The sequence below is a fragment of the Thamnophis sirtalis genome, unplaced genomic scaffold (genome assembly GCF_051295495.1).
Source record: "Thamnophis sirtalis isolate CommonGarterSnake01/CBP01778 unplaced genomic scaffold, rThaSir2_p1.2 scaffold_2, whole genome shotgun sequence".
Taxonomy (NCBI): Eukaryota; Metazoa; Chordata; class Lepidosauria; order Squamata; family Natricidae; genus Thamnophis; species Thamnophis sirtalis.
In genome coordinates, this window is record NW_028261382.1 from 69,694,829 (window position 1) to 69,722,180 (window position 27,352).

The 27,352-nt window shown below is 46.6% G+C and overlaps 1 protein-coding gene across 3 annotated transcripts in view; it reads left to right on the forward strand.

The window, feature by feature from the left end:
* The window catches only part of TET3 (tet methylcytosine dioxygenase 3), a 77,864-nt gene that overhangs the window by 34,648 nt on the left and 15,864 nt on the right, over nucleotides 1-27,352 (forward strand). For 2 of the 3 annotated variants that reach the window (XM_087705968.1, XM_087705969.1), the window contains exons 2-5: nucleotides 7,639-10,318; nucleotides 16,598-16,688; nucleotides 18,944-19,037; nucleotides 19,662-19,870. In XM_087705968.1, coding sequence (XP_087562094.1) covers nucleotides 7,684-10,318; nucleotides 16,598-16,688; nucleotides 18,944-19,037; nucleotides 19,662-19,870 — 3,029 coding nt within the window. In that variant the 5' untranslated portion in view covers nucleotides 7,639-7,683. Of the gene's footprint in view, nucleotides 1-7,429; nucleotides 7,532-7,638; nucleotides 10,319-16,597; nucleotides 16,689-18,943; nucleotides 19,038-19,661; nucleotides 19,871-27,352 lie in introns of those variants that run through there. The other variant, XM_087705967.1, reaches the window with a different exon arrangement.

Below are 27,352 nucleotides of genomic sequence, written 5' to 3' on the forward strand. Positions count from 1 at the left end.
GGATACCAGCACTGGTCAGGGAGTTGGACCAAATGATGCTTCCATCTCTTTGGTTTCCTAATTCTATACTGCTGTGGTCTGTTCAAGATCAGCATGGGCACTCCCACCCCAGCAATCTGGCTTTTGCAGACCTGCTGAGGAAAAGTAGAACTTTTGTCTCTTTCAACGCCCCCCATCCCGCCCCACCTCCAAATTTACTTGTCCTGGGTCTTTTATGCAATGAAGAGGTGTGCAAAACAGTAACATAAAAAGTAGATAACCATTGAAAGCCTGAAGAGATTCTCAGTCATCCGGGTCATAGTTGTCCCAAAGGTGCTTTTTCAGGAGGCAACTGGACTTTTTGGTTTTTCTTTGGTAGACATTTCTCTTCTCTTCTAAGAAGCTTCTTCAGCTCTGACAGGATAGTGGGGAATGGAAGGATTTATATTGGTAATTTGCATCCTTTTAAATAGAATAGAATAAATAGAATAACAGAGCAGGAAGAGACCTTGGAGGTCTTCTAGTCCAACCCCCTGCTTACTCAGGACACCCTACACCACTTCAGACAAATGGTTATCCAATCTCTTCTTTAAAACTTCCAGTGTTGGAGCATTTAAAACTTCTGGAGGCAAGTTGTTCCACTGATCAATTGTTCTAACTGTCAGGACATTTCTCCTTGGTTCTAAGTTGCTTCTCTCCTTGATTAGTTTCCACCCATTGCTTCTTGTCCTGCCCTCAGGTGCTTTGGATAATACCTTGACTCCCTCTTCTCCGTGGCGTGATCCTCTTCTTTAGAGGGTCCTTGAAGCACTTGGAGGTAACCTTTGACTCTGTTTGAAAATGGAATTTTGGAGTCTGTTGGTATTGCTTAGCGCTAATATCCCCCTCTCCCCCAATGCGGAGACTACAGCAACTGGTAATCAGGATAGAAAAGCAGGAAATTCAATTGTTTGAAGAACTGCTGATAAAGTACAATCATTTATAAATTTGTTTCAAAATTTATAAAGCAGCCCAGCTCAGTTTCTCTGCCTTTTTAAATTTATTTATTTTTAATTGAAAAGACAGTGACATATCAGGATAATAATTACATATAAAGCAAAGCCAATGAAAAGTTAATAGTAAATCTTAACACACAAGCTAGTAACTATAACAATAATATAATAACAGTTATTATAGTAGTATGACCAAAAAGAGTAAAGAAAAAGAGCTTTAACTAAATTTCTACTTACATTAGCCTATTTACAATTTACCCTTAACTATAGTTAGTTTTATACATGTTTGTTTTCCATACTAACAATTATTGACATTCGTAAATGTATTTTCCCGCTCATTTCTACCTCTTGTCTCTAGCCATTCATAAAATTTATTCCATGTCTCATAATATTTTGAGTCTTCTTTATCTTTAATTTTTAAGATTATCCATTTTGGCACAATCCCAAATTTTCCTAATTATATCCTCGTCCAATGGGGTATTCACATTTTTTCAATATTTAGTGTATATAATTCTTGCTGCCGTCAGTATATGTAGCACTAAGTATATGGTTGCTTTATCGTAACTTTCCGATAGTATACCTAGGAGGCATGTTTCTGGCTTAAACTCAATATGTTGCTCAGTTATCATTTCCAACCAATTATGATTTTTTTCCAGTAATTCCTTGCTTTTCTACATGTCCATCACATGTAGTAGTAGGTTCCTGGAATCTGGTTGCATTTTCAACATTTGACGGAGGAATTCTTATACATTTTTGCCAATCTAGCAGGTGGCAGGCACCACCTGTAAAACATTTTATACAGGTTTTCTTTATAGGCTGAAGCCATAGTCAGTTTGTAGTTTCTTTTCCAAATATTTAACCATTTCTCTCATTCTATGTTGTATCTGAAATTCTTTGCCCAAGCAATCATCGTTTCTTTAACTATCAGTAAATAATTATATATATTTTAAATCAATTTTTCATCTGTCCCCATTAAAATTTTATCCATATTTTAACATCTATTTTGTATAAGGTGACCAGACGTCCCGCTTTTGGCGGGACAGTCACGATTTCTCACAATTTGTCCCACGTCCCGCAGCGTTCTTAAAAAGTCCCGATTTTTTTTTAAAAAAATTATCTTTACCAATGTAAAGAGGCTGCAAGGGCAAGGCCGTGGCAGATACGGGCCGCCAGCGGGTCTTACTGATTTTCTAGATTCATACAAGTTGCCCACTACATCCTCCATATTCGGGGAGAGATACTCGCTCCCGCACAGCATGGTTTTCAAAGCCACACTCTTGATTGGCTTGCAAACGTCACAAGAGACGGCTTCCAAAGGAGGAAAAAAAGTGCTGTAGCTGCACCTAAAGAATAGCCATCTCTGTAAGAACGAGAATGTCACTCATCCCGGAAACTTGCACGGCCTGTTTCCTAGGACCTGCTAGGTGTGGTACGGACAGTATTTTGCACCGGCCGCACTTGGTCCCCGAGCTGTCCCGTGCCGCGTTCTGCTGGAGCCAGACAGCAGTGGCAACAGCAGCAGGAGAAAGCCTGAGCTTGTCGAGCCACCGCGGCGAAGAGTCCCTGGAGGAGTCGAGAGCCTTGCGAGAGGGTGATTGCGAGCAACTTCCACCTGAGGGAAGGCGAGAAGGCATGGGGAGGGAGCTCGGGCGGCTGCCACAAGTTTGCTGCAGGGGGGGGGGAAGAACTATCCCCCACCTCCTCTTTCTCCCTCTTTCTCCTTTTTGTCCTGAGCTTGGTGCAGCAAGGATCCCACTATCCCCCCTACCTCCTCTTAAAGCAGCAAGGATCTCACTATCCCCCCCACCTCCTCTTTCTCCCTCTCTTTCTCTTTTGGGGGGGAAGGAGGAGAAAGGACAAAAAGGAGAAAGAGGGAGAAAGAGGAGGTGGGGGGATAGTGGGATCCTTGCTGCACCAAGCTCAGAAAGCTGCAAGGATCCCACTATCCCCCCCCACCTCCTCTTTCTGAAAGAAAGAGCAAGATCCTTGCTGCTTTATTTTTTGGATTAATTGGTGGAAATGTGCTCTCATTCATGATCCATTCCTATGACTTCGTGTATGTCCTGGAATAAATGTACAATAGTTATTGTTTCTTTTTCCATCATATTTTTCTTACAAAAAGATGAAAAGGACTGTTGATGGAGCTACCTGGCATTTGGAAGGCAGGATTGCTCAGGTAGTCCTTGACTTATGCCTGGTAACTGAGTGACTGTTCAAAATTATGATAGACCCCTCCCTCCCTCCCAAAAGGTACTTACGACCTGGTTCGAAGTTCTGATGCCTCATGTCTCCCCCTGCAGTCACTCCATAACTGACCCACATTTATAGCCATTTGCAGCATCTTGTGGACATATGACTGTGACTTACATTTTTAAAAATTCTATGCACAATACTTTGAAATGTATTGTGCATAGAATTTTTAAAAATAGTTTTACTTCAATTTATTCTGTTTGGAATAGTTTGAAATGTTTTACTTCAATTTATTCTGTGTGGATTCTTTTTTTAAATTGTCTTGGATTATTTAAAAAAAGATTCTATTCAAAATAAATTGAAATAAACCATTTTTAAAAATTCTATGCACAATGCATTTCAAACTATTATGCATAGAATTTTTAAAAATGGTTTATTTCAATTTATTTTGGATAGAATCTTTTTTTAAATAGTCGGGAGTCATTGACACTGAATTTGCACTTTTAATAATCAGGAAGCACATACTGAGTTTCTTTGAAAGGAAATCCAATAATTTAAAAATCCAATAATTTGTTTCCTAGTATAATTTGATTGCTTATTAGTAACCTATGACTATCACTAAGTGTTGTAGCTTATGATTCTTGATAAATGTATTCTATTTTATTTTTCTTTAGGTACACTGAGAGCATATTCACCAAAGACAAATTCCTTGTGTGTCCAATCACACTTGGCTAATAAACTATTCTATTCTATTCTACTCTACTCTACTCTACTCTACTCTACTCTACTCTTCATTTCTATTTCAATTCTAATAAGGAGTTTAGCTTCTCTCTCTTGAAAATGTAAGCTAGCATAAGGCATTATAATGCAAGCTAGCCTTAGCTTTCAAACAGTTCATTTAGTGACCAAAGTTACAATGCCATTGAAAAAAGTGACTGATGACCATTTTTCACACTTAGCAACCGTTGCAGCATCCTCATGGTCACGTGATCAAAATTTTGTTTTTTGGCAACAGATTCGTAGTTATGATGGTTTCAGTGTCCTGGGGTCATGTAATCGCTTTTTGTGACCTTTTGACAAAGTCAAATGGGGAAACCAGATTCACTTATATTACTAACTTATCAGCTGCAGTTATTCACTTAAAAACTGTGACAAGAAAGATGGTATAATGAGTTTAGTGACCAAAGTTACAATGGCATTGAAAAAAGTGACTGATGACCATTTTTTCACACTTAGCGACCCTTGGGACCATTTTTCACACTTAGTGACCGTTGCAGCATCCTCATGGTCACGTGATCAAAATTTTGATGTTTGGCAACAGATTCGTATTTATGATAGTTTCAGTGTCCTGGGGTGATGTAATCGCCTTTTGTGACCTTTTGACAAAATAGAAAATTTTTAATCAAGCCTCCCCCCCCCGCCCCCGGTCAATGGTGTCCCTCTTTACCAATCTGAAAATCTGGTCACCTTAATTTTGTACCTTGACTGAATCTGAAAATACAGCCACCAAGGTAAGTCCATCCCCTGACTCTGCAGTTGTTGATATCTAAGATATCTTTGTAACATACACTTTCCCCCCCAATTTATAAGATTTGGATCTCTGCCTTTCTATTCAGTGCAATGGTAATGGTGTCATTACTTGAAGGTTTATCTCTTCTTTTTCTTTGAACAAACCGTCATCCCTGCCTGCTTTCTAGAGGAAGTTTATGCTTCTCGTGGATCAGTGACAAAGCTCGTGAATGGTTTGAATCTGATTCAGTCATTGAGCTGAGATGTTTGAATCGTCTATTTTTCCTATGGGTCAGTCAAAAAAACCTCTGGTTGTCTCATAGCGATCTAAATTGCAAGACTAAAACGCACTGAAACTATTGCCGTTTAGTTTCAGACTTTCAGAAAGATTGGGGGCAGCAAATCCATGTGCATGCATGTGCCCACTGAGGCTGGTTGATATTTTTTGAATCTCTTCTTTCACTGAAGGACAATCGGGGGTGCTGGAATCTACTTAGCCCAGAACAGAATTGTTTTTAGGGTTCTGAATCAATCACCAAAGGGACCCATAAGTCTGTTTTCAGCAGTAATCACAAAATCCTCCCTCCTGTTGCTTGTCACCAAAATTATGATGTATTAGAATTGTTGTCTCATGTCTGAGTTGATCAGTTGAGTTTCATCTGTCATGCCCTGGAGATATGAACAGAAAATCATGGGACCTGGTTTCTTTTTAACTTATTTTATTTTATTCAAAAAATTAAAATGCAAATCCAAAAGAAATGATTTTTTTAAAAATCAATTAACTGGTAGAAAGTCTACAACAGTTCCTTATCTACCACAGATCACCCCAATCAGTATCTCTAATCTGTCCAAGATCAGATATCCTCGACTGACTCTTCGTAATAAAACCTTTGCTTAGGATTTTAATTGGAAACTTTCTCAACCATTGAATCTCATGTCCTAAATTCTTCAATCTATATTTTAAATATCTCTTGGCCCTCCCAAGAGTCTAAGATCCCCAGTTTCTGGGTTAAATCTCCCCAAACTCTGTTCCAACAAGGATCCAACCTTTTCTTTTGAGTAAAACAAGCAACTAGGATCACAGCATTCAAAATTCCTGGAAGGTCCTACATTGCTCCCTGCTAGTTTCACATAAGAAACAATATAACTGCCAGGATACAGGAATGGATTCCACAGTGGCTGAGAGAAACAGCATAAGAATCTCGTTGCTCTGGCTGAGAACCTCTTCCGTCAGAGAAATACAAGTGTTGGTCAGGAACACAAGGAAGGCCAGTGCAACAGTCTGGAAACAGTGCAGTTTGTCTCTCAGGAGTGACCAGAAGGGACAAAAAGCTTTTCTGAATGCTTCAATTAATGCTTCAAATTCTATTTGTAAGAATTTTAAAGCAAATAGCAAGCAATGGCTCTTGTGAAACTGAGCTGCTGGCTTCTGTACTATACTATAGTTGCATTCTGTTGTCAAGTTGTGTGATATGTTGATAAGATTTTCCAGGACTCTGAAGCAGAGTTAGGAAGAGCTCAAAAACAACCTTGGAAAGAAAACTGGGGGAGGGTTGAGCTCCTGAAAGTGTACAGTGGAAGTTTGGCCTTTGCTTAGTGTACCTTTAACTCTTTTCCTACTTTCAACACAAAGGCTGTTCACTCCTGCAGTGCCTCCTCCTCCTCCTCTTCCAAGCCCAACGGCCCTTCCTGGGACCTCCCTGAGATGGCCATGGTTTACAGCCAAGGGTCTCTGAGCAGCAGCTTCTAGCTGTTATCAGTGAAAGTTTTGATGGTGATCATTTGAACCAGGCTTTGGCAAGGGTGCCTGTGGGTACGATATCACATGTGACATCCCCAGATGACATCCCTAAAATCCCAAATTTAATAAGAAATATTTTAATTTTTCTTTGAGTGGCTGAAATCTTGTGAAATTACACGTAATTGTGATTATGGGGTTCGTCCTCAGGTTTTGATAAATCTTGTGGGTGCCACTTATGAAAACTTATATTTGTTTTATTTATTAGATTGTTATCCCACCTGTATTGCCTTATAAGTAACTCTAGGACGGAAACATACTTAATGCTCCTTCCTCCTTCTCCTCTTTTCCATACAACAGCAACCCTCTGAGTTTGGTTGGGCTGAGAGTGACTTGCCCAAACTCACCCAGCCTAAGGCAGGACTACAACTCATCCTCTCCTGGTTTCTAGGCCAGCATTTTAATCACGACATCTAAAATTCTCTTGGAAGTTGTGGTGGCTTCATGAAATGGTGACTGTTGGGGGCAAAAATGGCACCCTGCAACACATTTTTGGACCACCCAGGTTGCTGGATCACAGGCTTGGGAACGAGGTCATTGAAATGGGCTGATTGTCAATTCACGGAAATGTATGCCACCGTGTGATCATTTTTAAGATGCTGCCGGTGTTTTTTCTTTCTTTTTAGAAAAGACTAAAAGGCAATGTTAGGTAAGCTCCCCGTTGGGAGAGCGAGTGCATTCAGAGAAGCTTTGTGAGAGAGTTGTTGGAGAACACACAAACCAGCATACAGAGATACTGCAGTTTAAATAGGCTTTTACTTTTGTGGAAATAGAGGTATCCGAGTCCATCAAACAGTCCAGGTCATACATGGTTAAGAGAGTCAGTCATCAACTTCTTTCAGTTAAGGGATAATCCAAATAACATAGTCCATAATCATACAAACAGTCCGGTACACAAAGTTTGCTAGCAGTTGCAAAACTTACAATAGCTCACCACATGGCACTTCTAACAGCCAGCTTCCAAACACTCAGATCAGCATCTAACAGTGATTCTGGCTCCATCTCATGGCCGATTGAGGAAACAGCAACCAATCACATTTTACAGCATGATTTAAAGAAACAGGTATAGCATTGTTACATGATTTATGTATTGCCAACCAACCGTTAGATTATATTCCTAACAGGAAACAGCCATTTTCAAACTAATTTTCTTTGTCATTTCCTTTCCAGACAGGTTTGGACAGCAGTTTGGTTGATGGACCCAGAACAGGCCCCATGGAAAAAGAGCCATTCAGCCATGGCGAAGAAGGAAGTTTAAGAGGGACCCTCCCAGCTGGCCTGGCCAATGGCGGAGGGAAAGCAGTTGCTGGAGGAGGAGCCATGCTAATGGATCCGGGCATGTGGCTTGGCAGCCCACGCTCCGAGCAGGAAGTCACCTGGGAGAGCGCAGCTGGTGCCCTGAGCCAGGGAGGCTCTTCCAGCAATGCCAATTTGGAGGATGCTCAAAACCTAGTAGCTTTCTCAGCCGCAGCCGAGGCTGCCATGTCCTCCCATGGATTGCCACCTCTCCCATCTCCTTCCACGTTAAGCATGCAGCTGTATGAGAAATTCAATGCCGAGATGAACCATGAGACAGAGGACGGTTTGGCGGTGCCTCCTCCCAACAGCTGCCCTGGGATCAAGGATCTGGATGCCCTCAAAGCTGCGCTCACTTTGGCCAAGCAAGGCATGAAACCACCCAACTGCAACTGTGATGGTCCTGAGTGCCCAGACTACTTGGAATGGCTGGAGAAGAAGATCCAATCAGCCAGTGGAGAAGAGGAGAGCTGCGTTGCCCAGCCCTTCAGCCAAGTTCACCAGCCCCCCTTAGACAGGGGTGCTAATGCCAAGCAGGGGCCGGCTGCAGGCGAGCAGGCGCCCCTGTGCCCCCTGGAAGCCCTCCCCCTTTCTCAAAGTGCACTGAACATTGCGAAGGAGAAGAACATTAGTCTCCAGACAGCCATTGCAATCGAAGCCCTCACCCAGCTCTCCACTGTTCTTCCAGAGCCGACCATGCAGGCCCCTCCCCTTCCTGGGAGTCCCATGCAAAGCCGGGCCTTTGGCTCCAAAGAGCAGCCTCCCCTCCTCTCAGCACACAACCCCAGCATGGTGCTACCTGTGTCTAGTGCTGGAATGTGCCAGAGCCACCCCTCCAGATCTGAGGTGGGTCACCACTTGCTCCCGACTCCAGTGGCATCTTCATTGCCCTCCTGGCCACAGGGGGTGAAATGTGCTCAGGATGAAGCCCCCTATTGCCTTGACCGCAGTAATGGCCATCTAGAATCTGATGGCCTGTTTCCTACCTGCAACTCTACCCCGCTGAAGGCAGAGTTCACTGAGCGACAGAGGGAAGATGCTAAGCTCAAGGCCAGAGACTGGGACCTGCACATCAGCACTTCCCCATCCTCCTTGGTCAGTGACACCATGGCGGAGCTGGAGCAGCTGCTGGGCAGTTCTAATGGCTGCATGCGATCGGTCTTTAAGCAGCCGGGAGGAATCCCAGGCAAAGCAAGAGTGGTCAAACCAAAGCAGGAGCACCTCATCCACAAGGATGAAAATGCCCACGCTGGCTGTCACAACTCCCCCTCTTCCAGCCCACAGTTGTCCCAGCTCCTGCAGGAGAGCAGTTTCCACAAGAAAACCCAGAAGGCCCTGCAGCACCACCTTCATCACAAGCGCAGCCTCTTCCTTGACCAGAAAGGACCTCAGGGAGGGACCGAGGAGCTGCTGCCCCAGTGGTGGGCTCCCAGTGCTCAAACTCAACTGCCTCCAAAGAAGCTGGAGAAGCCAGTCAAGGAGAGGAAGAAGAAGGCTGAAAAGAGTGGCCCCGTGAAGCCATTCCGCAAGCAGATCCAAATCAAGAAGTCCAGGCAGAAGGATTCTCAGCCTCTCTTCTTGCCCATGAGGCAGATCAGCTTGGAGGAGTGTCGTGCAGCTGCCACTCTCAAGTGCCCAAGCAAAGAGCTTCAACCTGAACAGCTCCTCTCTTCCACTCCTACCAAGTATTTGTCTCCCGGTTCAATGGCCACCAGCCTTGCAGAGAAGTCTCCATTGCAGAAGCTACTTGAAAATAGAAGCCCAGCTTCCAACACTCAGGAAACCTGCCATCCTGGCCAGGAGGAGACCCAGCGTTACTTCCCAGAGAATTCTGTCTGTGAAGTTGCACCCCTAACCAGCAACCCTGTGCTGGGCACTGCTCCATGCTCTTCTGCTGTGGCTTGCAGTGGTGGGTGTGAGGAAGCCTTCCACAGCCATTCAACCAACTCAACAGCCCACCCGTTCTTCACCCAGAATCCTACCGCAGTGGATGACAAGCTGGAGGAATTTATCAAAGAGTTTGAGACTGAGTTTGGTGACAATTTCATCTTTCAGAATCCAGATCTTCCGGCCCCACTGCTTCTCAATGAAGGGCCTCTGCCAGCCCAGCCCCCCTCCCCCCTGCTCCCACTCCCTTCTCTGAGCCAGTCTCCAGAGCCACCGGGTGGGTTGGGTGTTGCTCTCCAGCCTTCAGCCCAGGAGGGCACACAACCTTTGGCAGACACTCCCAATACGGGTCTCAAAGGCTCCCTCTTACCAGGGGCCAGTCAATCCTTGGAAAACCCCTTTGTCACTCGGTCCCCAAAACACATAAAGATAGAATCATCTGGTGCTATTACAGTGGTCTCCACCACCTGCTTTTACTCTGATGAAAACCAAAACCCAGACCCAGCAACCCTGGAAGAAACTCCAACCAAGAATCAAGAGCCGTTTATGCCAACTCTCAGTGGATTTTTGGAATCTCCCTTGAAATACTTGGACACCCCAACCAAAAGTTTACTGGACACCCCTGCCAAGCGAGCTCAAGCCGAGTTTCCAACTTGTGACTGTGTGGGTAAGTCAGAGACTCTCCCCCACCTGGGCTTTGTAAAAATGAAGGGAAGGTTGGCCTCCCTTAGCAGAGAGGAGGGAGGATGTGAAGGAAAAGGGAAAGTACATAGGACACTTTTTGTCCTGCAGACCACACTGAATCCAGCAGGGAGAAAATTTTATAGTCTGAGCAAGTAGGTGAGTGTCGCATCCCCTTGTAGGCAAAAAAGGTTTCTCTTTGCTTCTAAATATGGGCTGCAGAATCCTGCTGTCTGGGTGCAGGTGGTTCCTTCAGCTTTCAGGCAGCTGCTGCAGTCGCCTTGCTTTGTCCACAGAAAGGGCTGCGGTGCCACTGGCTTCCCCTGAGAATCTCTCTCCTCCTCCTTCTAACCACGTAGGAAGAGCCACCAGGGGAGTAGTCATATGAGGCAGACAACCTGAGGCACAGGTTAAGGTGATGCTGGGTTCGGGCCCTGCATGCCTGTTACCAGAAGCGGGGGGGGGGGGTCCTGCACCTGTCAGGTAGTAAGCCGGAAAGGGCGCTGAAGTGTCATCCAAGGCGAGAGGCCTATCATTTGTACCAGCTTATTCTCATCTAATTGAGAAGCTGGTGAGCCTATCAACCGCAGAGTCTCTTTTTTTGTAGGCGTGATTAGAAACGTATTGCAGATATTGGCAAATAGCTCAGCCTGAAGAGGCTGAAGAGTCCCGAGTGCAGGTTGCAGCTTTCCACCGGGGAGTCCAGAAAGGGGCTTCTTTAGCATTTGTTTAGCACAGTTGGGAGCACATAAGTTAAATGGCTGGTCTGACTTAGCAGGATGGATGGATGCAGTCTGTGTGTGTATATGAGAGAGAGCAAATGAGCATGGGGAGGGACAGCCCTTCCTCCCCTCAGTTTCTTCTACTAGGCCAGGTTTGGAAATACAAGAGGTGTGCTTGTGGGAATGGGAGAGATGCGGCTGCTTTGGTCACTGGTTCTGATAATGTACCTCGCACGCTTGCTGCCTGTGAGCATGTGAGGCCACCGGGAACAAGGGCCACCCTCTCATTTGCAAGTGTTTCTGCACGCTTGGAATAAAAATTAGGGTTGCTTAAGAAGCAGAAGCTGCTCAATGGTGCTTAAAAACAGCTAACCAACAACCAATCACAATTGCAGTTTGCGGAAAGGCACCTGACCCTCTGGGGGGCCAGCAGTCATTGCAAAGCCTGAGTGAAATGTGACAGTTGGTTCTGGTCATGCCAGAATCTCTAGTCGCCCAGAGTCATTTGATAGTGAGATGGGCAGGGAAGCATATACATGGAATATGCTTCATGCATATTCAACAAGGAGTTTAATGTCTTCGTGCTCTGTACCCCTAAAACTCCTAAAAGTTGCCAGGTCAAATGTGTGACATTGAGGCTTCTAAACAAAGTTCCTCTCTCGAAATACAAGGAAAAGTTTGTGATAGCCAAAATGCTGTGATCATTCAGAGGTTGAATTAAAACTAGTGAATCAGGTTCAAGTCTCCATTCGGTCACTGAGTTTGATAGGCAGATTGGCCCAGTTACTCTCTTTAAGCAATCCTATCTGACAGGACAATGTGAGGATGAAATACGGGGAGACCTGGTTTTCTGCAATCCCAGAAGAAAGGCAGTTTATAAATGCAGTCAGCATCAAAGACAACACATTCCTTGCTTGAGGTATTTGGGGTTGGGTGGGGGGAATGTACCCTCCTTTTAGACTACTAACACATTTAAAAGGCCAAGTTTGCTGCTAAAGAGCAGCAGGGAAAGCACTGCCGATCCTACAAAATCCCCCCCCCCCCGGTACTTCCCCTTGTCTTGTTGCATACTGACGGAGCTGCTACTGAAGAGCAGGTTCCATAAGAAACATTTCCTGGGCAGTCGGCAGCCTCCCTCCCAGCGCAGCCCTTGAATTGATTGCAAACGGCAGGGGCTGCCCCCCCCCCCCGGGAAGTCTCTTCCAGCTCTAAGGGATGCAAGAGAGAAACAGCATTTGGGGCAGGACTAGTTGCTTCTAACCCTCTGGAATCCATATATAACTGCATCAACAAGGACCTAAAATTTTGCCTAATTCTGATGAAGGAGCCTGGGGGCAGCTTGCAGAGGGACTCTTGCAAAGCAGAGCCTTGGGATGGACAACCATGGGCAAGGAGCAACCTGAAATGTGCCCGATGCCAGTCCCTTGAAATCTGGCAGCAGTGGCTGGAAGCCCTTGGCTACATTGACACTGCCTACTGAATAGCACTTCCTGTTCTATGGAGAGGATCCTGTTTGATCATTGGATGTTGTGCTCTGTTTTTTTTTCTTTTTTCTTTTGAAATTGAAAAAGGCTTTTTATGTAGATTTATTCCGATTGGAAGGAGAAGTGATAAAACAGCCTGATTTGGGGAGTAGTGGAATACAGGTAAACCCCACTCAGAAATCCACCATTGCTTTCCTGTTTTTCTTTGAGGAGCTCAGCTCTCCATCAGGATTTTCTCCTTCATCTCAGCTACATTGTTTCCATCTTCCCTAGGCCTGGCATCTTTGAGTTCCCTCTCTCTGCTGCCACATAACCCCTTTGCCCTTTGCCCACCCGATTCGGTTTGCTAGCTGCCCAGAGTCTCCTGGGCCTTGGCCTGTTGGCTCCTTGAGACGATCTTATTTACACTGACAGCCACCGCAGGGGCCGCCCTCTGCTTGCCCTGCCGATTCCTCTGGCAAGATCTCTTCTCAGATGCTGTTTGCAGGGAGCCTCTTTAGGGGAACTGCTTCACTGCGAGGAACACAGACACCGGTGCACTCTGCTTGCTCTTTTGGAGGAGGCCACCACCAACCAGAACTTGGCAGGGTGAAATGAGCCCCTGCAGTTTTTATGGCAAGATGTTGGAAGTGGTTGGCCATTGCCGCCTTCTTCCAGAGAGAGGATAAGCTCAAAGTCACTCGGTTGGCATTTGTGCCTAAAATAGGACTGGGACTGACAGCCTCCAGGTGTTTCTAGCCCAGCACTCTATACTCAACATTAACGGAGGCCCACATGTTAACTAGTTGGCGTATGGCAGACACCCAGTAATTGTAGGATGTTTGGTTTACATTGGTGTGTTGCATTAATCAAACCACCGTGGCTAGTCAGTTATGATTTATAATGGCAATCAAATATAGCTTGTTGGACAAACTATATCTTAATGCAGTGTGTGAACCCAGCCGCTCAGGTGATAGACATTATAAGCCAAGCAGTATGAAGCCCCATCAGGGCCAAGTGTGGTTCCTGTGAAAAAAAGTGGCATCTCATGGCCTTCTTCCAGGGTGGTGCTTGATATTCCAGCCTAACCTGTAGCTTTGGGTTTCCAGGTCCAGTTGTTTTGCTTCCAAGCACAAATGAGGCCAGTCAAGCAACAGTACCTGATTTGACCACGATCTTTGCACTGGTTGAATTCTAGAGAAGTTAGACTTTCTTGCTGGTAACCATACAGTTTACCTCAACAAAGTGGCAGATATCTTTTAGGCCACAGAATCACATTTGGCTAGAGGATCTGTAGTGTTAATGCAGAACAATGATAATTTGCAGAACAGTTTTTAACAGACGGACTCTTAATTGGCAACTAATGGTTTCTCTTGGGTATCAGATCTTAGATCAACCATTTATTTGCATTTCTCCTAGTTGGGGCTTTGACAAAATGAGAATTTATGTACTGTGTCCTTTGGACAGGTGGACATTTGTGGTGGGCTTGGCCTGAGCCAAAACTGGGTCTAATTAACAAACCAGCTGAATTTATACTATGCAGACAGGCAAAAAGAGTAAAGTCTGTTGGTAAGTATCCTGCAGAGCAAAAATGGGAGATCTGGCTTGGATTCTTAAAAGTGCTTTTTCAGGAGGCAAGTGGACTGGGTTTTCTTCCTTGAGGAAGTTTCCCCCCCCTTCTTCCTCAAGAGAAAAAATAGTCCAGTTGTCTTTTGAAAATGCACTTTTGAGACAGCTCTGACCTGGATGACTGAGAACCTCCACAGGCGTGGATCAGATTACTTTCTTGGTTCTAAACTTAATCTAGAAAGGAGCAGATGCTTTGCAATTCAGTTTACACCAGTTGTGGAATGAGAGCAGCAGAGCCCAGCATCTCTCAAGGGGCCTTTGAAGTTGTTGGCTGCAAAATGTAAGGCTTTGACTTAAACGCCTTCCCTGCCCAGGCAGACCTTTCTTGGCATGGCAAATGCTGTGAAAACCAGCCCTGGTTTTCCACATCAAGGACTGGATAGGCTTTGTTTTCATTTCAGTGTTCAGTTCCTTTATTTTGGGAATAGGAAGTGAAATAAGGTAGCCCTCCTTCCATTTCTGGCCTCAGGTTGAATTGGAAGAACCAACTTTGAAACTCTGAGCAAGGCTCATTGAAGCTGACTGGCATCGAAGCTAACGACAGTGAATGACAAGCAAATTAAATATGAGTTATGGGGAGAGAGAGGGAAATTCTGAAGCCAGCTGGGTCCCTCATTGATATTCTGAGTATTTAACATAGGCATTAAATCAGGAGCGACAGACTCTGCTCTCTCCAGAGAATCTGGATTCCGGTGTTCTCTGGGTCAAGCTGGGAAAGCTGCTATTGCTTTGAACTCACCAAGGAAGGCCTTTCAGCAGGAAAAGCCTTTTCTTACAGCAGGCAATCATCATCCTTAGAGCAAGAAATCGGATTCTGAAATCGAGATTTGCCGGAAGGCAGTTTGTGTTAAGCTTGGAAGTTCAAGCTCTTTTTAAAAAAATCTGCCTGCACCCTCATCCCAAAAGTTCTTCCATCAAATTCAGAAGCACTCTGAATTTCGTAGCTCTGTGTGGTCCTTGGAGAGACTAGTCTGGTGATGGAGAGGCCTTAGATGATTCCAGGGAGCTGAGTTCTTTAAAAGTGATTTAAGTTATTTTATGCTACTCTTCTATTTAAAAATGCTCTCTGGCTGGCTTCTCCCCACTTACACTAAGCGAAAATGGAATTGGGCAGCTCATAATTTAGATAAAAAAACTGACTATTATTTTAGCCATCACATTATGCTGGAATAGTCTGTGTGAACACTGCATGAGAGATCAACACAGCGATTATGTTTTATTTATCTGGGTTTAGTGTGCTGTAAGAACCCACACGGCATCTCATCCATTCTTCCTTGTGTTGGGATAAGGCTTGGTTACCTTTGGACAACTTTCTGGTTTGGGACTGCAGAAAAGTATTTCTTTTCAACTTCTAACACAGCATTTCTCTTCCTCCAACTTTAGTTCTCAGTCTGTTTAAGACTGTCATACCTTTGTTTTGGTGGTGGGTGGGTTTATGCCCCCCCTGCATCGCTTTTTGGCCTCCCCATGAAATGAAGGTGTTAAGGGGCTTACAATGGGGAGGAGTGATCTGGGGATGGGGGGAGGAGGGAACACGTAGCTTAAGCTTAAGTTTCTCTGGACCCTGTTTAAATGGATCTGACCTGGATAGACCAGCTGTTTTTCTGAGATGGACTAGGTGATTGCAGGCAACAACATCCTTTGATCACCCTTTGATCTTAGAAAGTCATTCGTGTGAGGTGTATTTTATAAGCTGGAAGAAGCCCCTCATCCCAAAAGTGCTGCAGGAAAAGGAGAAGGAAGTTTATCTAGGAAGACTGATGTGTTTGTTTCCTTTAGCTTTCTTTGGACTCCTTGGGTTGTTTTCTTCTGTCAAGAGAGTTTTGTCCTGGGGCAGAAAGGAAGCCTCAGTGAACCTCTTGTGGAAACACTCTGGAATGACAGCATCAGAAATCCTTCCCAATGGGGGCTGTGGGATGAAGGGGGCGGTTCAAGGAGGCATCATTTTGCAGCCGCTCGTACAGGCATTAACGCTGCTTGGTCCTTACAGTGGCACTGTCCCAGATGTTTTGTTTTAATCGAAAACATTTTGCTTTAATCCTTTAAACCTCTTTTGTTGACCAGGAGAGGTTTTAAAACAACTGAATACTATCCAGTGCAGCAATTGACTGTCCAATATTTAATTGGTTGAAAGTTGAAAGGAGACAGTGAGTAAAGTGGCCATTAGAAAGCAGTTTCCCTTTGCTGTTGAAATTTCAGCTGCTCTTGAGAAAAGGTTGCAAGGTTTACTTCTTTGAAATATCCCTTGTCTGCCAAACACAGAAAAGTGGGCAACATGGAGAGTCTCCTTTCACTGCTTATGCCAGGAAAAGCACCCACTCCCCAACTTACAAAAGGCATTTAAAGTTTGCTCTAGGTGCTTGTTCAGTATGGAAACAATCCCTTAAGTGACCAATGATTTCCATTCCTTGGCCACAAAAAGCTAATTGCTTGTTCTTGCTTTCTCAACAGAACAAATAGTTGAAAAAGATGAGGGGCCATATTACACTCATCTGGGATCTGGACCAACTGTGGCATCCATTAGGGAACTTATGGAGGAACGGTAAGCCACGATAGGGATCCTGAAGAATTTGAAAAGAAAATTTCTCCACTGGTATATCAATTTTTCATACCCAGAAATGAAGCCACTGATTTTTTAGCAGAATAAGGAGGACTTATCTTGATCTTGACAGAGAATATGGATTATGATGACAATGATTGCATTTGCATTTTTAGCAGCTGCATCAGGCTGTTGGCTCATGTTCAGTTTGTGATCCACCAAGATAGTCACATCCATTTGTATATATTGCTGTCCACTTTCTCTTCCTGCATCCTATAATTATGACTTTGATTTTTCCTGCTCTACTGTAGGTTTTGCATTTATTCCTATTGAAATTTATCTTGCTGGATCCTCCCCCATCATTGCAGCTTCTCCCCTGAATTTTAGCACTCTCCTTTAATGCATCCCCTCCCCCCACCACATACCATTTCTATGTCATCTGAAAATCTGATGGTTTGAAATATTTTCTAGTCCCTCTTTCAGATCCCTCAATAAAGATGGCCATAGAATATACATTTAGCATTTCCCCTATGCTGATGTGGAGCCCCTGACATTCATTCCCTGTGCATTATGCCCATCCACCTGTATTCTATCCATCTAAGGGTAGTGTTGTCCAGCTCCCTTTAGCATTTTCTTTTATAGGATTTTATGCTTTGCTGAAATCAAGGTGTACCATTTTGCTGAAATTCCCCATGTCAACTAAATTGGTTTGGTAGGAACATTTCCTCTCCCCTCAGTCCGCATAGCTGGAAAGGTTGGGGACTACGGTTCTAAAGCAGAATGGTGCATTGGGACTGTGAATAGCCCCCATCCTTTCTGCCACCCTTAAGCTGCCCTTAGCCTGACATATGAACTACAGTATGGATCCATTAAGGAATCTTGTCCAGGAGTGCTTGAGGCTTGCACTACAAAGGGAATGCAGGGGATACCTAGACATGGACGTAGATGTAGGAAGTAGGACTTCACAGAAAGAGTAGCAGAAGTTTAGAAGCAACTTCTAGCATAGGTAATGGATCAATGACCAGTAACCTAGTTAAAACATGCTTGGGATAAAACACATGTCCATCACATCTGACAAAAATTAAAAAAAATAAAAATAGAAAAATAACAAAATAAATGAATTAAAAAGAAAAACAAGTAAGCAAAAACCCCTCAACGGCAGAATCGATGGACCCTTCAGTCTTTTTCTGCCATTTCCACATTTCTCTATTTCTCTGGATAGGTTTCTACTTTTACAATTGCCTCATACCCACCCGAGTGCTCCGAGTCATTCCTAAGTGAGCTCTCCCCGAGTTAGCCTTGCATCTCAGGTCAGAGGCACTGCTGGAGATGAGGCAGGAGGGAGGCTGCAAAAGGACCTCCATGTATTGGCGGCGGCAGTGGCTGCTGCTGCAAACTGCTTCCCCTAGAAGAGGAGCCTTCTGAGATGGGAAGGGTAGCCATTCCTTCTTTGCTTTTCTCCCAAGGTTGAGGGTCATCCTGTTACCTGATCCTCCAAATCCTTTTTCCTGTTTGCCATAATGAATAAAACTAACTGGGTCAGAATAAGGGACTTTAGCAAGTTGTGGGAATACTAAAACCCAGCCAGCACTAGGGGCAGAAGAGTGCAAAGCAGCCATTTCCTCTTGTTCTGCCCTTTATTCATGTACACATAGCCTCACGGTACACACATAAAAGAGGCCACACTTGCACTATTGTGATTTTTTTATTAAAGAAAACCTCTCTGCTAATCTAGAACTTGGAGAGCCAGTTCGGCCTAGTGGTTAAGTCATCAGGCTGGACACAGGAAGACTTGAGGTCTAGTATCTTAGGCCCAAAGTCAGCTGGATGGCCCTGGGCCAGTCACTTTCTCTCAGCCCTGGGAAGGAGGTAATGGCAAACCAATTCTGAAAAACCTTTCCAGAACTGCAGGGACTTGTCCAGGCAGACTCCAAGAAAGGGACATGATTGAACCAAAAGGAGGGGAGGGGGGATCTAAACTTCCTTCTTATAATAGTCAAATATTAACACTTTCACAACTCTTACATTTGATCATGATCATTAGTATTCAATATGCATGAAGCCATATTTATGTTATTTTATTTTAATTCAAGTTGATGTATTAAGGTAAAAGTCATATTCTGCAAACTTTTCCGTGCAATGTTTCTGTTATATTTTTATTTTATTTTCTTTTATTTTAAGTAAGTTTTTAAAAATATTCTTGCTCAGGTAGCCCCATCAATGTCTGTTGTGCTGATGTGGTGCGTTTTTTCCACCAGGTATGGTGAGAAGGGGAAAGCCATCAGAATTGAAAAGGTGGTCTATACCGGGAAGGAAGGAAAGAGCTCCCGCGGTTGTCCTATCGCAAAATGGGTCAGTGAGGAAAATGTAACCCATCCTAGAGCAGGGCTTCTCAACCTCGGCCTCAACTTGAAGATGGGTGGAGTGCTGGCTGGTGAATTCTGGAAGTGGAAGTCCACACATGGCTGAGGTTGAGAAACACTGTCCTAAAGAGTTGAAAAGAGCATTGTTATTTGTGTTTTAGGCTCTCTCTTTTTAACTTCATTTGTGTAAATAGAATATATAAAATGGTACGTTTTGATTGGACTAGCCTCTAAGCCCTGCAAATAATTAGAAGGAAAGGTGATGATGGGGTGTCTTTCAACTATGATAGCTCAGAGTCCCCATGCTTAGAGAGGGTTGGGGTTAGGTTACTCAGACATTTATTTTTTGCAAGAGCGCAGCCATGGGAGAAGTTCTAGTCTACCAAGCCAGCCTGGCCTTCAGAATAGAGAGCAGGGCCCTAACCAGCCAAGCTTTGGCTTCCTACAGTAGTCCACTGTAGGGAGCCCAACCTTTGTCCTGGCATGGCTTTGTCCAGTTGAGGCTGACTTGCCAAGTTGCCTTGTCCAGGGAGGCAATCCAACCTGCCAAAGGAACAGAAGGGGGTGGGGGAGTCTCTTTTTGGACCAACCAACATCTTTGCTTGCATTCCAGGTCATCAGGAGGCACAACGTGGAAGAAAAACTGCTGTGCCTGGTGAGGCACCGTGCTGGCCACCACTGCCAGAATGCTGTTATTATCATCTTGATCTTGGCTTGGGAGGGGATCCCTCGGTCCCTGGGGGACACCCTCTACCAGGAGCTCACTGACACACTCACAAAATTTGGAAACCCTACCACTCGGCGATGTGGCCTGAATGATGAGTAAGTTTGTCTGGCTCTTCCCTAAAAGCAGGAGAGGAAGGAGAAGGGAAAGCTCTCCCTTGGTTCCAAGGAGTTAAAAACCCTGCTTTGTGTTGGTGTGTTGTAGCCTTCCTGTAATACCTTTGAACTGAGAAGTGAAATGGTTTGCTTCCACATTGTCCATTGCAAGAAAAGCAACAGTCTTGCAGCACAGAGACATTTACTAAAAGAGAACCTTCTGCTGATAAAGGGATTGGAGTTTAGAACCACCACCACCACCACCACCCCCGCCCCGGCATTATTATCTTTCTTCTTGTGAATGGAGGCTTGCATTGGGCAGGTAATAACCCGCCTAGAGGGAGGCAGCTGTCTTGGAGGTTTAAAGACCATCAGATAATATCAGGCATTTAAATTTTTTATCCTTGAATTTCTTCTGTTTCCTTATTTATTTATTTTTTCTTTTTCCTACTTTGTCTCCAGTGGACTCCTTCTCTTAAAAGATGACTGAGGTCTGTGTGTACAGAAGGATAAAGTACTGGCCCTCTGCTAGGCTAGGACATGATCTTCAAACAGAATAATAAGTAATAATAAAGCCCAGATGATACATAGAAAGATTCTGTTAAGTAAACATAAAGCTTTAAAAATAATAAAGAGTTTAATTGTAATTTACTTTCATTTTCCAGTGGAAGAGAGGGAGTGGTCACGTGTGGATATTCTCAAAGCCTGATAAGTCCAAAGACTGAGAGCAAACTCTTAAATACTGGTGCCTTCCAATCCTAGCCCAGTTTCAGTCTCCTTGGTCCAAGCACTGTTGAGAATTGGTTGTAGGTAGGATTAATTTGGTTGCAATCTGGTTTTCTATTTGGTTTAATTGGACATTTTAAATTTGTTAAATTCTAAATTAGCAGCTGCGGCCCCAAGGGACAGTTCTCTGCCTCGGGCGGTTGAGGAGGGCCCTGTGGGGCATTCAGACTCCCCCTTGCGGGCCCGGAGCCTCAGCCCTATCCCCAGGATTGCGGTGGTGCCAGCTCCAGACTCAGCTGCAGGAGCGGCTGCTTTCTTTTAACAAGAACAGTGGAGGAAGCAGCTTCGGCGCCATGTGGAGCGCATGAGCCACCCGCGGAGCCGCCGATTGATCCGGGTGGCTGCCGCTTTGCCTGGCTTCTTATTTGGATTGGGAGGGGCCTCTTGGGGGTGAGGACAGCATGCCTGGGTGCCACGTGGCTCCTCCCGACTTCGTTGGAGCGGTGCCGGATCCTGGAAGCCTGGCTGAGCCGCTCGGGTTCCCTTGGCTCCTCGCCTACGCACGGAGCTCCAGTGGCCATTTTGGCTGCCGCCACGTGCGTGGGGCCTCTGATCCACTCTGGGATGGTCGTGAGGCCTAGCCAGGGGTGTTTGGCCTAGTAACCCATGAGATCAACTGGCCCAGGTCCCGGCGGGGCTTGCAGAGGCCTGTGTTCCTCCTCCTCCACTGGCACGTGAGTGGGGCATGGAGGAGGGATCGGATCTCCCCCAGGGTCAGGTGGCGGGCCCAATGGGGGGTGTGGGGGACCTGGCGCAGGGGTCTGAGGGGGTTCCCCCTCCAAGATCTTACGAGGCCCAGCGCCCATCCAGGGCTCCACTAGAGAGGAGGCCAGGAGGCACAAGGCCATTGAAAAGACCTTTGCAAGGGCAGAAAGACAGGCAAAGGTCTTGAGGCCTACTTCCAGAGACAGGTCCAGGTCACCAATCAGGCCTTTTTCTGGGCATTCTTCTCCCAGAAGTTTCAGCCCCTCTTCTCCCTCGGCCTCTCCTGATAGGGTCCACTTTATTTCCCGGCGGGGGAGGTCTCCCTCTCCTTCAGTGTCTCCAGGTTTCCTAGTAGAGACCCTGCTGATCCTTTGGAGGGTACATCCAGGGGTCCTTGCCCCTCATGCAGGTTGGCTCTCCAGAGGCCTAGTTCCTCCTATGGAGATGTGGAGGATTTGGAGCATCTTCCGGAAGGCATTAAAAGGCTTATTTCTGCAGCCACTTCGCGGGGCATCGGCCAGCGAGACAGAAGCTCTCACTCTTCTAGGCATGGGGGCTTTAGCTGTGCCCAGTATTGGGCTTCCTCTCCTTCCATGGTTAACGAGGCTTTGGTCATGGGGGAGGAGAATTTCCAGGACATGGGTTTCTCTGAGGACGAGGATGCTCCTTCTTCCTCAGGTCTCTTTTCCCCGGTCTTGTTCAAGATACTCCTGAACAAGGTGAGGGACACCACTAAGGTGGGGACTGGGGATCCTTCTGTTCCCCCGTCTAGGAATCCTGACATGGCTATGTTTTCCAACATGGCCACGAACAAGGAGGAGATTCCGGTCCCTCCCTTGTTCATGGAGGTCCTGACCAACCAGTGGGCCCGGCTCTCTAATTTCTCGAACCCTGGGAGTAATGACCACCGCTTCTATAATGTGGAGCAGACCTTTGCCCAGGCCGTTCAGTTGCCCCTCACTGACACTCCGGTGGCTGCCCTGGTTTCTTCCTATTCGGTGGTGTCAGGGGATGCTGCAGATAAGTTAAAGCCGGAAGATAAACACACTAAGCTTACCTTGAGAAAAAATTTCAATGCCATTGCATGGGCTATTAAGTCCGCAGCCTCAGCTTCTTATTTCAACCGTGCCACGGTTATGTGGCTTAAGCAGCTCCAGGAGCGCATTCCTATCCAGGATGAGCGGCTCCACCAGGATCTAATCAAGATCATGGCGGCTTCCCAGTTTTCCACTGATGCGACTCTGGACATGGTTAAGTTTGCGTCCAATTCCTTGGCCACTTCAGTTACCTCTCACCGGCTCTTGTGGCTGCATCACTGGCAGATGGATAACAAGGCCAAGTGGAATCTGGTGGCTGCTCCGTTCAAGGGTCCTAATCCTTTTGGGGAGGCCCTCGACCCCATTCTGGTAGAGAATAAAGACAAAAAGAAGGTTCTGTCATCTAATGCTAAGAAGCCCGAGGCTAGGTCTCACCCTTACCATAGGCAGTCTTACAGGGACTATGACCATAACCAACGTTTTTCTTCTTTCCGCTCTGACAGGCAGTTTCCCAGGTGGTCCTTTCAGGACAGAAACCAGTTCCAGCACCAGTCCCAGTGGCCCTTTTGTGGCAGAGGCGGCCGTCTCTACTGCAGAGGGAAGTGACTCGAACCCGAGTCGTCCCATCGGCGGCCGCCTTTCCCTCTATGCAGATCAATGGGACGAGATCACGTCGGACGCATGGGTCCGGTCCACGATATGGCACGGTCTCAGGTTAGAATTTCTCTCCACCCCCCCGAATCTCTCCAGGTCGTTCCCTCCGTCCCGGAGTCTGGAGTGCCGCCGCCTGATGGATCAGGCTATTGCCCACCTTCTCGACGTTCAGGCGGTGGAGGCAGTTCCCCTGGAGGAACGGGGCCTGGGCTACTACTCCAATCTGTTTGTGGTTCCGAAGAGCTCAGGGGGCTGGAGGGCAATTCTGGACCTCAAGCGCCTGAATCGTTTTCTGGTGTACAGGCGCTTTAAGATGTCCTCCCTCAAATCTATCCTTCAGGGTATCCGAAAGGGGGATTTCTTGGCTTTGGTAGACCTCACCAAGGCCTACCTTCACATACCGATTCTGCCCAGTCATCCCAGATTTCTGAGATTCTCGCACGGAGCCAGCCACTACCAGTACAGAGCTCTTCCCTTCAGGCTGGCTTCGCCCCCCCGAGCGCTCACGAAGGTTCTAGCGGCTCTGGCGGCTCAACTGCATTCCATCCCGGTGCGATTCCAATGTTATTTAGACGATGTCCTAGTTCAGGCGGGGTCTCTTTCTCAGGCTGTCTCAGACCTTCGGCTCACCATCCGGAGTCTTCAAAATCTGTGGTTTTCTGTAAACTTCCCCAAGAGCCATCTCTCCCCTTCCACCCGCATTCTTCATCTGGGGACCGACATAGATTCCATGTTGGGGGTGGTCCGTCTGTCCCAGGAGCGTCAGAGGAGTCTGAGACAGCTGACAGAAAGTGTTTGTGGAAGTCGGTTAGTTTTGGTTCTCAGGTTATCGCAGTTGTTAGGCAAGATGGTCTCTTGTATAGGGATAGTCCCTTGGGCCAGACTCCACCTCTGGCCTCTGGCCCCTCCAGTGGGAGCTCATCCCGTTCCAGAGGGGGCGACTGAGCAATTCCCTTCGGACTCTCCGCATCCCAGCGGGGGTCAGGTCTTCTCTGGGGTGGTGGCTCTCCCCGGCCATTCAGCAAGGCTGCTGCTTCTGGGAGCTGGACAGGGTGACCGTCACCACGGACACAAGTCTGTTCGGTTGGGGGGCCATGGTGGGTTCCCGGTTGGCCCAGGGCAGGTAGACGGTCTCGGATCTCCGCCACAACATAAATTGGTTGGAGCTGAAGGCGGCCCGCGGTTACATCCAGAAGGTGGTAGCGGAGAAGGCACTAGTCATAGTTGTGGCCCCTTATTGGCCCAGGAGGCCCTGGTTCGCGGACCTAGTCCAGTTGTCGGTGGCCCCTCTGTGGAGGATTCCGCAGGAGGAGGTGGTCTTGCAGCAGGGGGTCCTGCTTCACCCGGAGCCCCAGTGGCTCCATCTGACCGCCTGGCTCTTGAACAGCGGATACTGAGGGGGGTTAACCTGTCCTCCAGGGTCATTCGTACCATCGAGGCATCTAGGCGTCCGTCGACGACCCACATCTACAATTCCATCTGGGCGGCCTTTGTCCGGTGGTATTCCCCTCTTGGCATTTCCCCCGACAGGGCCACGATTCCCAACATCTTGGACTTCCTACAGAAGGGTCTGGACGACGGGCTGTCACAGAACACTTTGCGCCGCCAGGTGGTGGCTTTGTCTTCGGTCTTGTGGGGGGGTCTTCTTCCCTCTCTCATGCTCCCCTGATCAAGCGTTTTCCGAAGAGGGTGGCTAATCTCAGGCCTCCCCCCGTCCATAGATTCCCCACGTGGGATCTTCCCCTAGTTCTCAGGGCCTTGACGGAGACCCCATTCGAACCTATCCGGTCTGTTCATCTAAGATTGTTTGAGCCCCCTTTGAAGACATTTGTTGGGCAGCCACTTGGGCTTCTCCAACGCCCTTCATCCGACATTATCGCCTGGATGCCTTGCTTCGGCGGACCATCCTTTGGTCGGAGGGTTTTGCAGAGGGTGGCGGCTGATGCTCCCCTTGGGCCTTAGGGGTCTATTGTTCTCCCTCCCTGGGACTAAAGCTTGGGTATGTCCCACACGTGACCACTCCCTCTCTTCCACTGGGAAAAAATGTTGGTCTTACCTGAACTTGTCTTTTAAGGGGAAGAGAGGGAGTGGTCACGACCCGCCCTGAGGGTTTTCTTTTGGGGCCAAGGGGAGGGTTCGGGTGTTTCCCGGGGGGGGGGTGTTGTTGTTTTTGTTGTTGTTTCAGTTCTACCATTCGCCTTCGAGGAAACTGGGCTAGGATTGGAAGGCACCAGTATTTAAGAGTTTGCTCTCAGTCTTTGGACCAATCAGGCTTTGAGAATACCCATACGTGACCACTCCCTCTCTTCCCCTTAAAGGACATGTTCAGGTAAGACCAACGTTCTTTTCAACTCCAACCTTAACTAAGAACGTTTTTGCACTGCGACCTTAAGCTGTTTGACTCCTCACTGGATGCTGGCTAGAAAAGCTAAGATAACCCCTTTTTAAAAAGAAAAGCTTCAGCCATCCAGCAGTCCTGTGCTTGGCTTATGAAGATAGGAGGTGTTTCTGTTATAGTACCCAGAAACCAACTGAGATGAAGGGCTTGACTTACAATGAAGTGAAGGATAGTAGGGAATCCAATCCATTCCCCCTGAGCCAGCCAGCCTGGAAGGCACCACTGCTGAGCTGGAGCAGGAAAGTAGACTGAGGGGGACAAAGGGAGGATGGCGTTGTGCGCAGGGCGAACAGGTTATGCAGTCCAGCCCTCAGCTGAGCTCTGACAGATAAGATTCCTGTGGGGCACAAGGAACCTGGACAATTCTAGGAATGGGCTGAATCATAGAGCTGATCCCATCTGCTACAAGAGTCTCACCAGAGAGGGCTTTGCTTGGGAGCCAGAAGATAAAGGCTTCCCTGGTCTGATCTGTGCCATTTCTTCCCACCAAGGGAGGCCAAGCTGGAATGCCTGCTTACTTACCCCTCTCCTTTAGCCAGTTGTTCCACCACAATTACATAGAACCTCCTCAATATGTGTTAGACAAGTTCCACTGCTATAATTTAATTTTTTTTAAGACAGTAAAACATTCTTATTAAACTACAATATCAGTGACTGAAAAGACGACTAGCATTGTGTAATTCATCCTTAATTAAACTAAAGCTATCCATGAATATAACCTCTCTAATAAATTTTCATCGCTTAATTCAGTTTATGAAATAAACAGATAAGAAGTGTTTAGAGCATCGCTGGTGCTCCATGGAAGACTTGGGTTAGAGCTACTATTAAGGCCTACCTTGGACAATAAGGGTGGCGAATTTCCCAACCCCTTCTTGGATCTCCATATTGCTGCCCCAGCCCAGACTTGTTGAGGGTGACATGTGACCTCTTTAGTGGAGGGACCCAGAGAGCGTGCAGGGACGCGTGGAAGAATTTGTTCAGCATCTATTGGACAAAGTTGCTCCAAATCATTTGGAATTGGACTTGAGCTTTGTTGTAGGAGATGCCTGGGGAGGAATCTTGCCTGTTATCAGGAATCAGTTTCAACCGGTTAGGCCTGAGAAAGTGGACAGCATTTTTAGGGCTGTGGGCTCAGCCACCTGCTCTTGATATACATGCCTCTCCTGGCTCATTAAAGCAGCAATCCAAGATATGTCATATGATAGTATTCCAGAAGTGATGAACTGATCCTTGAATGAGGGGTTGTTCCTTTACCTTTTAAAGAGGACTAAATTTGCCCCCTCCTCAAGAAGCCATCATTGAATCCCACTATAGTGGACAGGTTTTGAAACTATTTCTGGCAAGAATGGGATGAGAGCTGTGCAGTCATCCTTGCCCCCTTTGTAGCCTTTGACACCAGCAACCATGTTGTCCTTCTGGATCAACTCGGGGGGATTTGAGGTAGGGGTAGGGTTCTGTTGTGCTGTTTTGCCTCCCTTATGCAGGCTTGGCTACAGTTGGTGGTGATTGGGAAGGAGAAATCCCGCCCCCAGTCCCTACCATGTGGGGTGTCCCAGGATTTGGTGTTCCTACTCAATATGAGGCATTTAAGTACGATCATCCTTCACCACAGGGTGAGGCATCACCATATGCTGATGATACCCAATTCTATATCTATGCCTCTGGTGAATTAAGCAATGCTATGGGTGTCTTATCCCCATATGGGGAGGCTGTGAAGGTCTGGGGGGAGAACAGGCTTTAGCTGAACAACATCTTCAGCAAGACCGTGTTTTTGGGACTTGGGGCCTGCTGCTTCTGGAACCATGCTATCTGTGGTGCTGGGTAGGGTTATATGACTGCAGATAGACTTGGTGCACAATTGGAGGGCCCTCTTGGACTCGTGATTCCTGCTCAAAGAGCAGATGG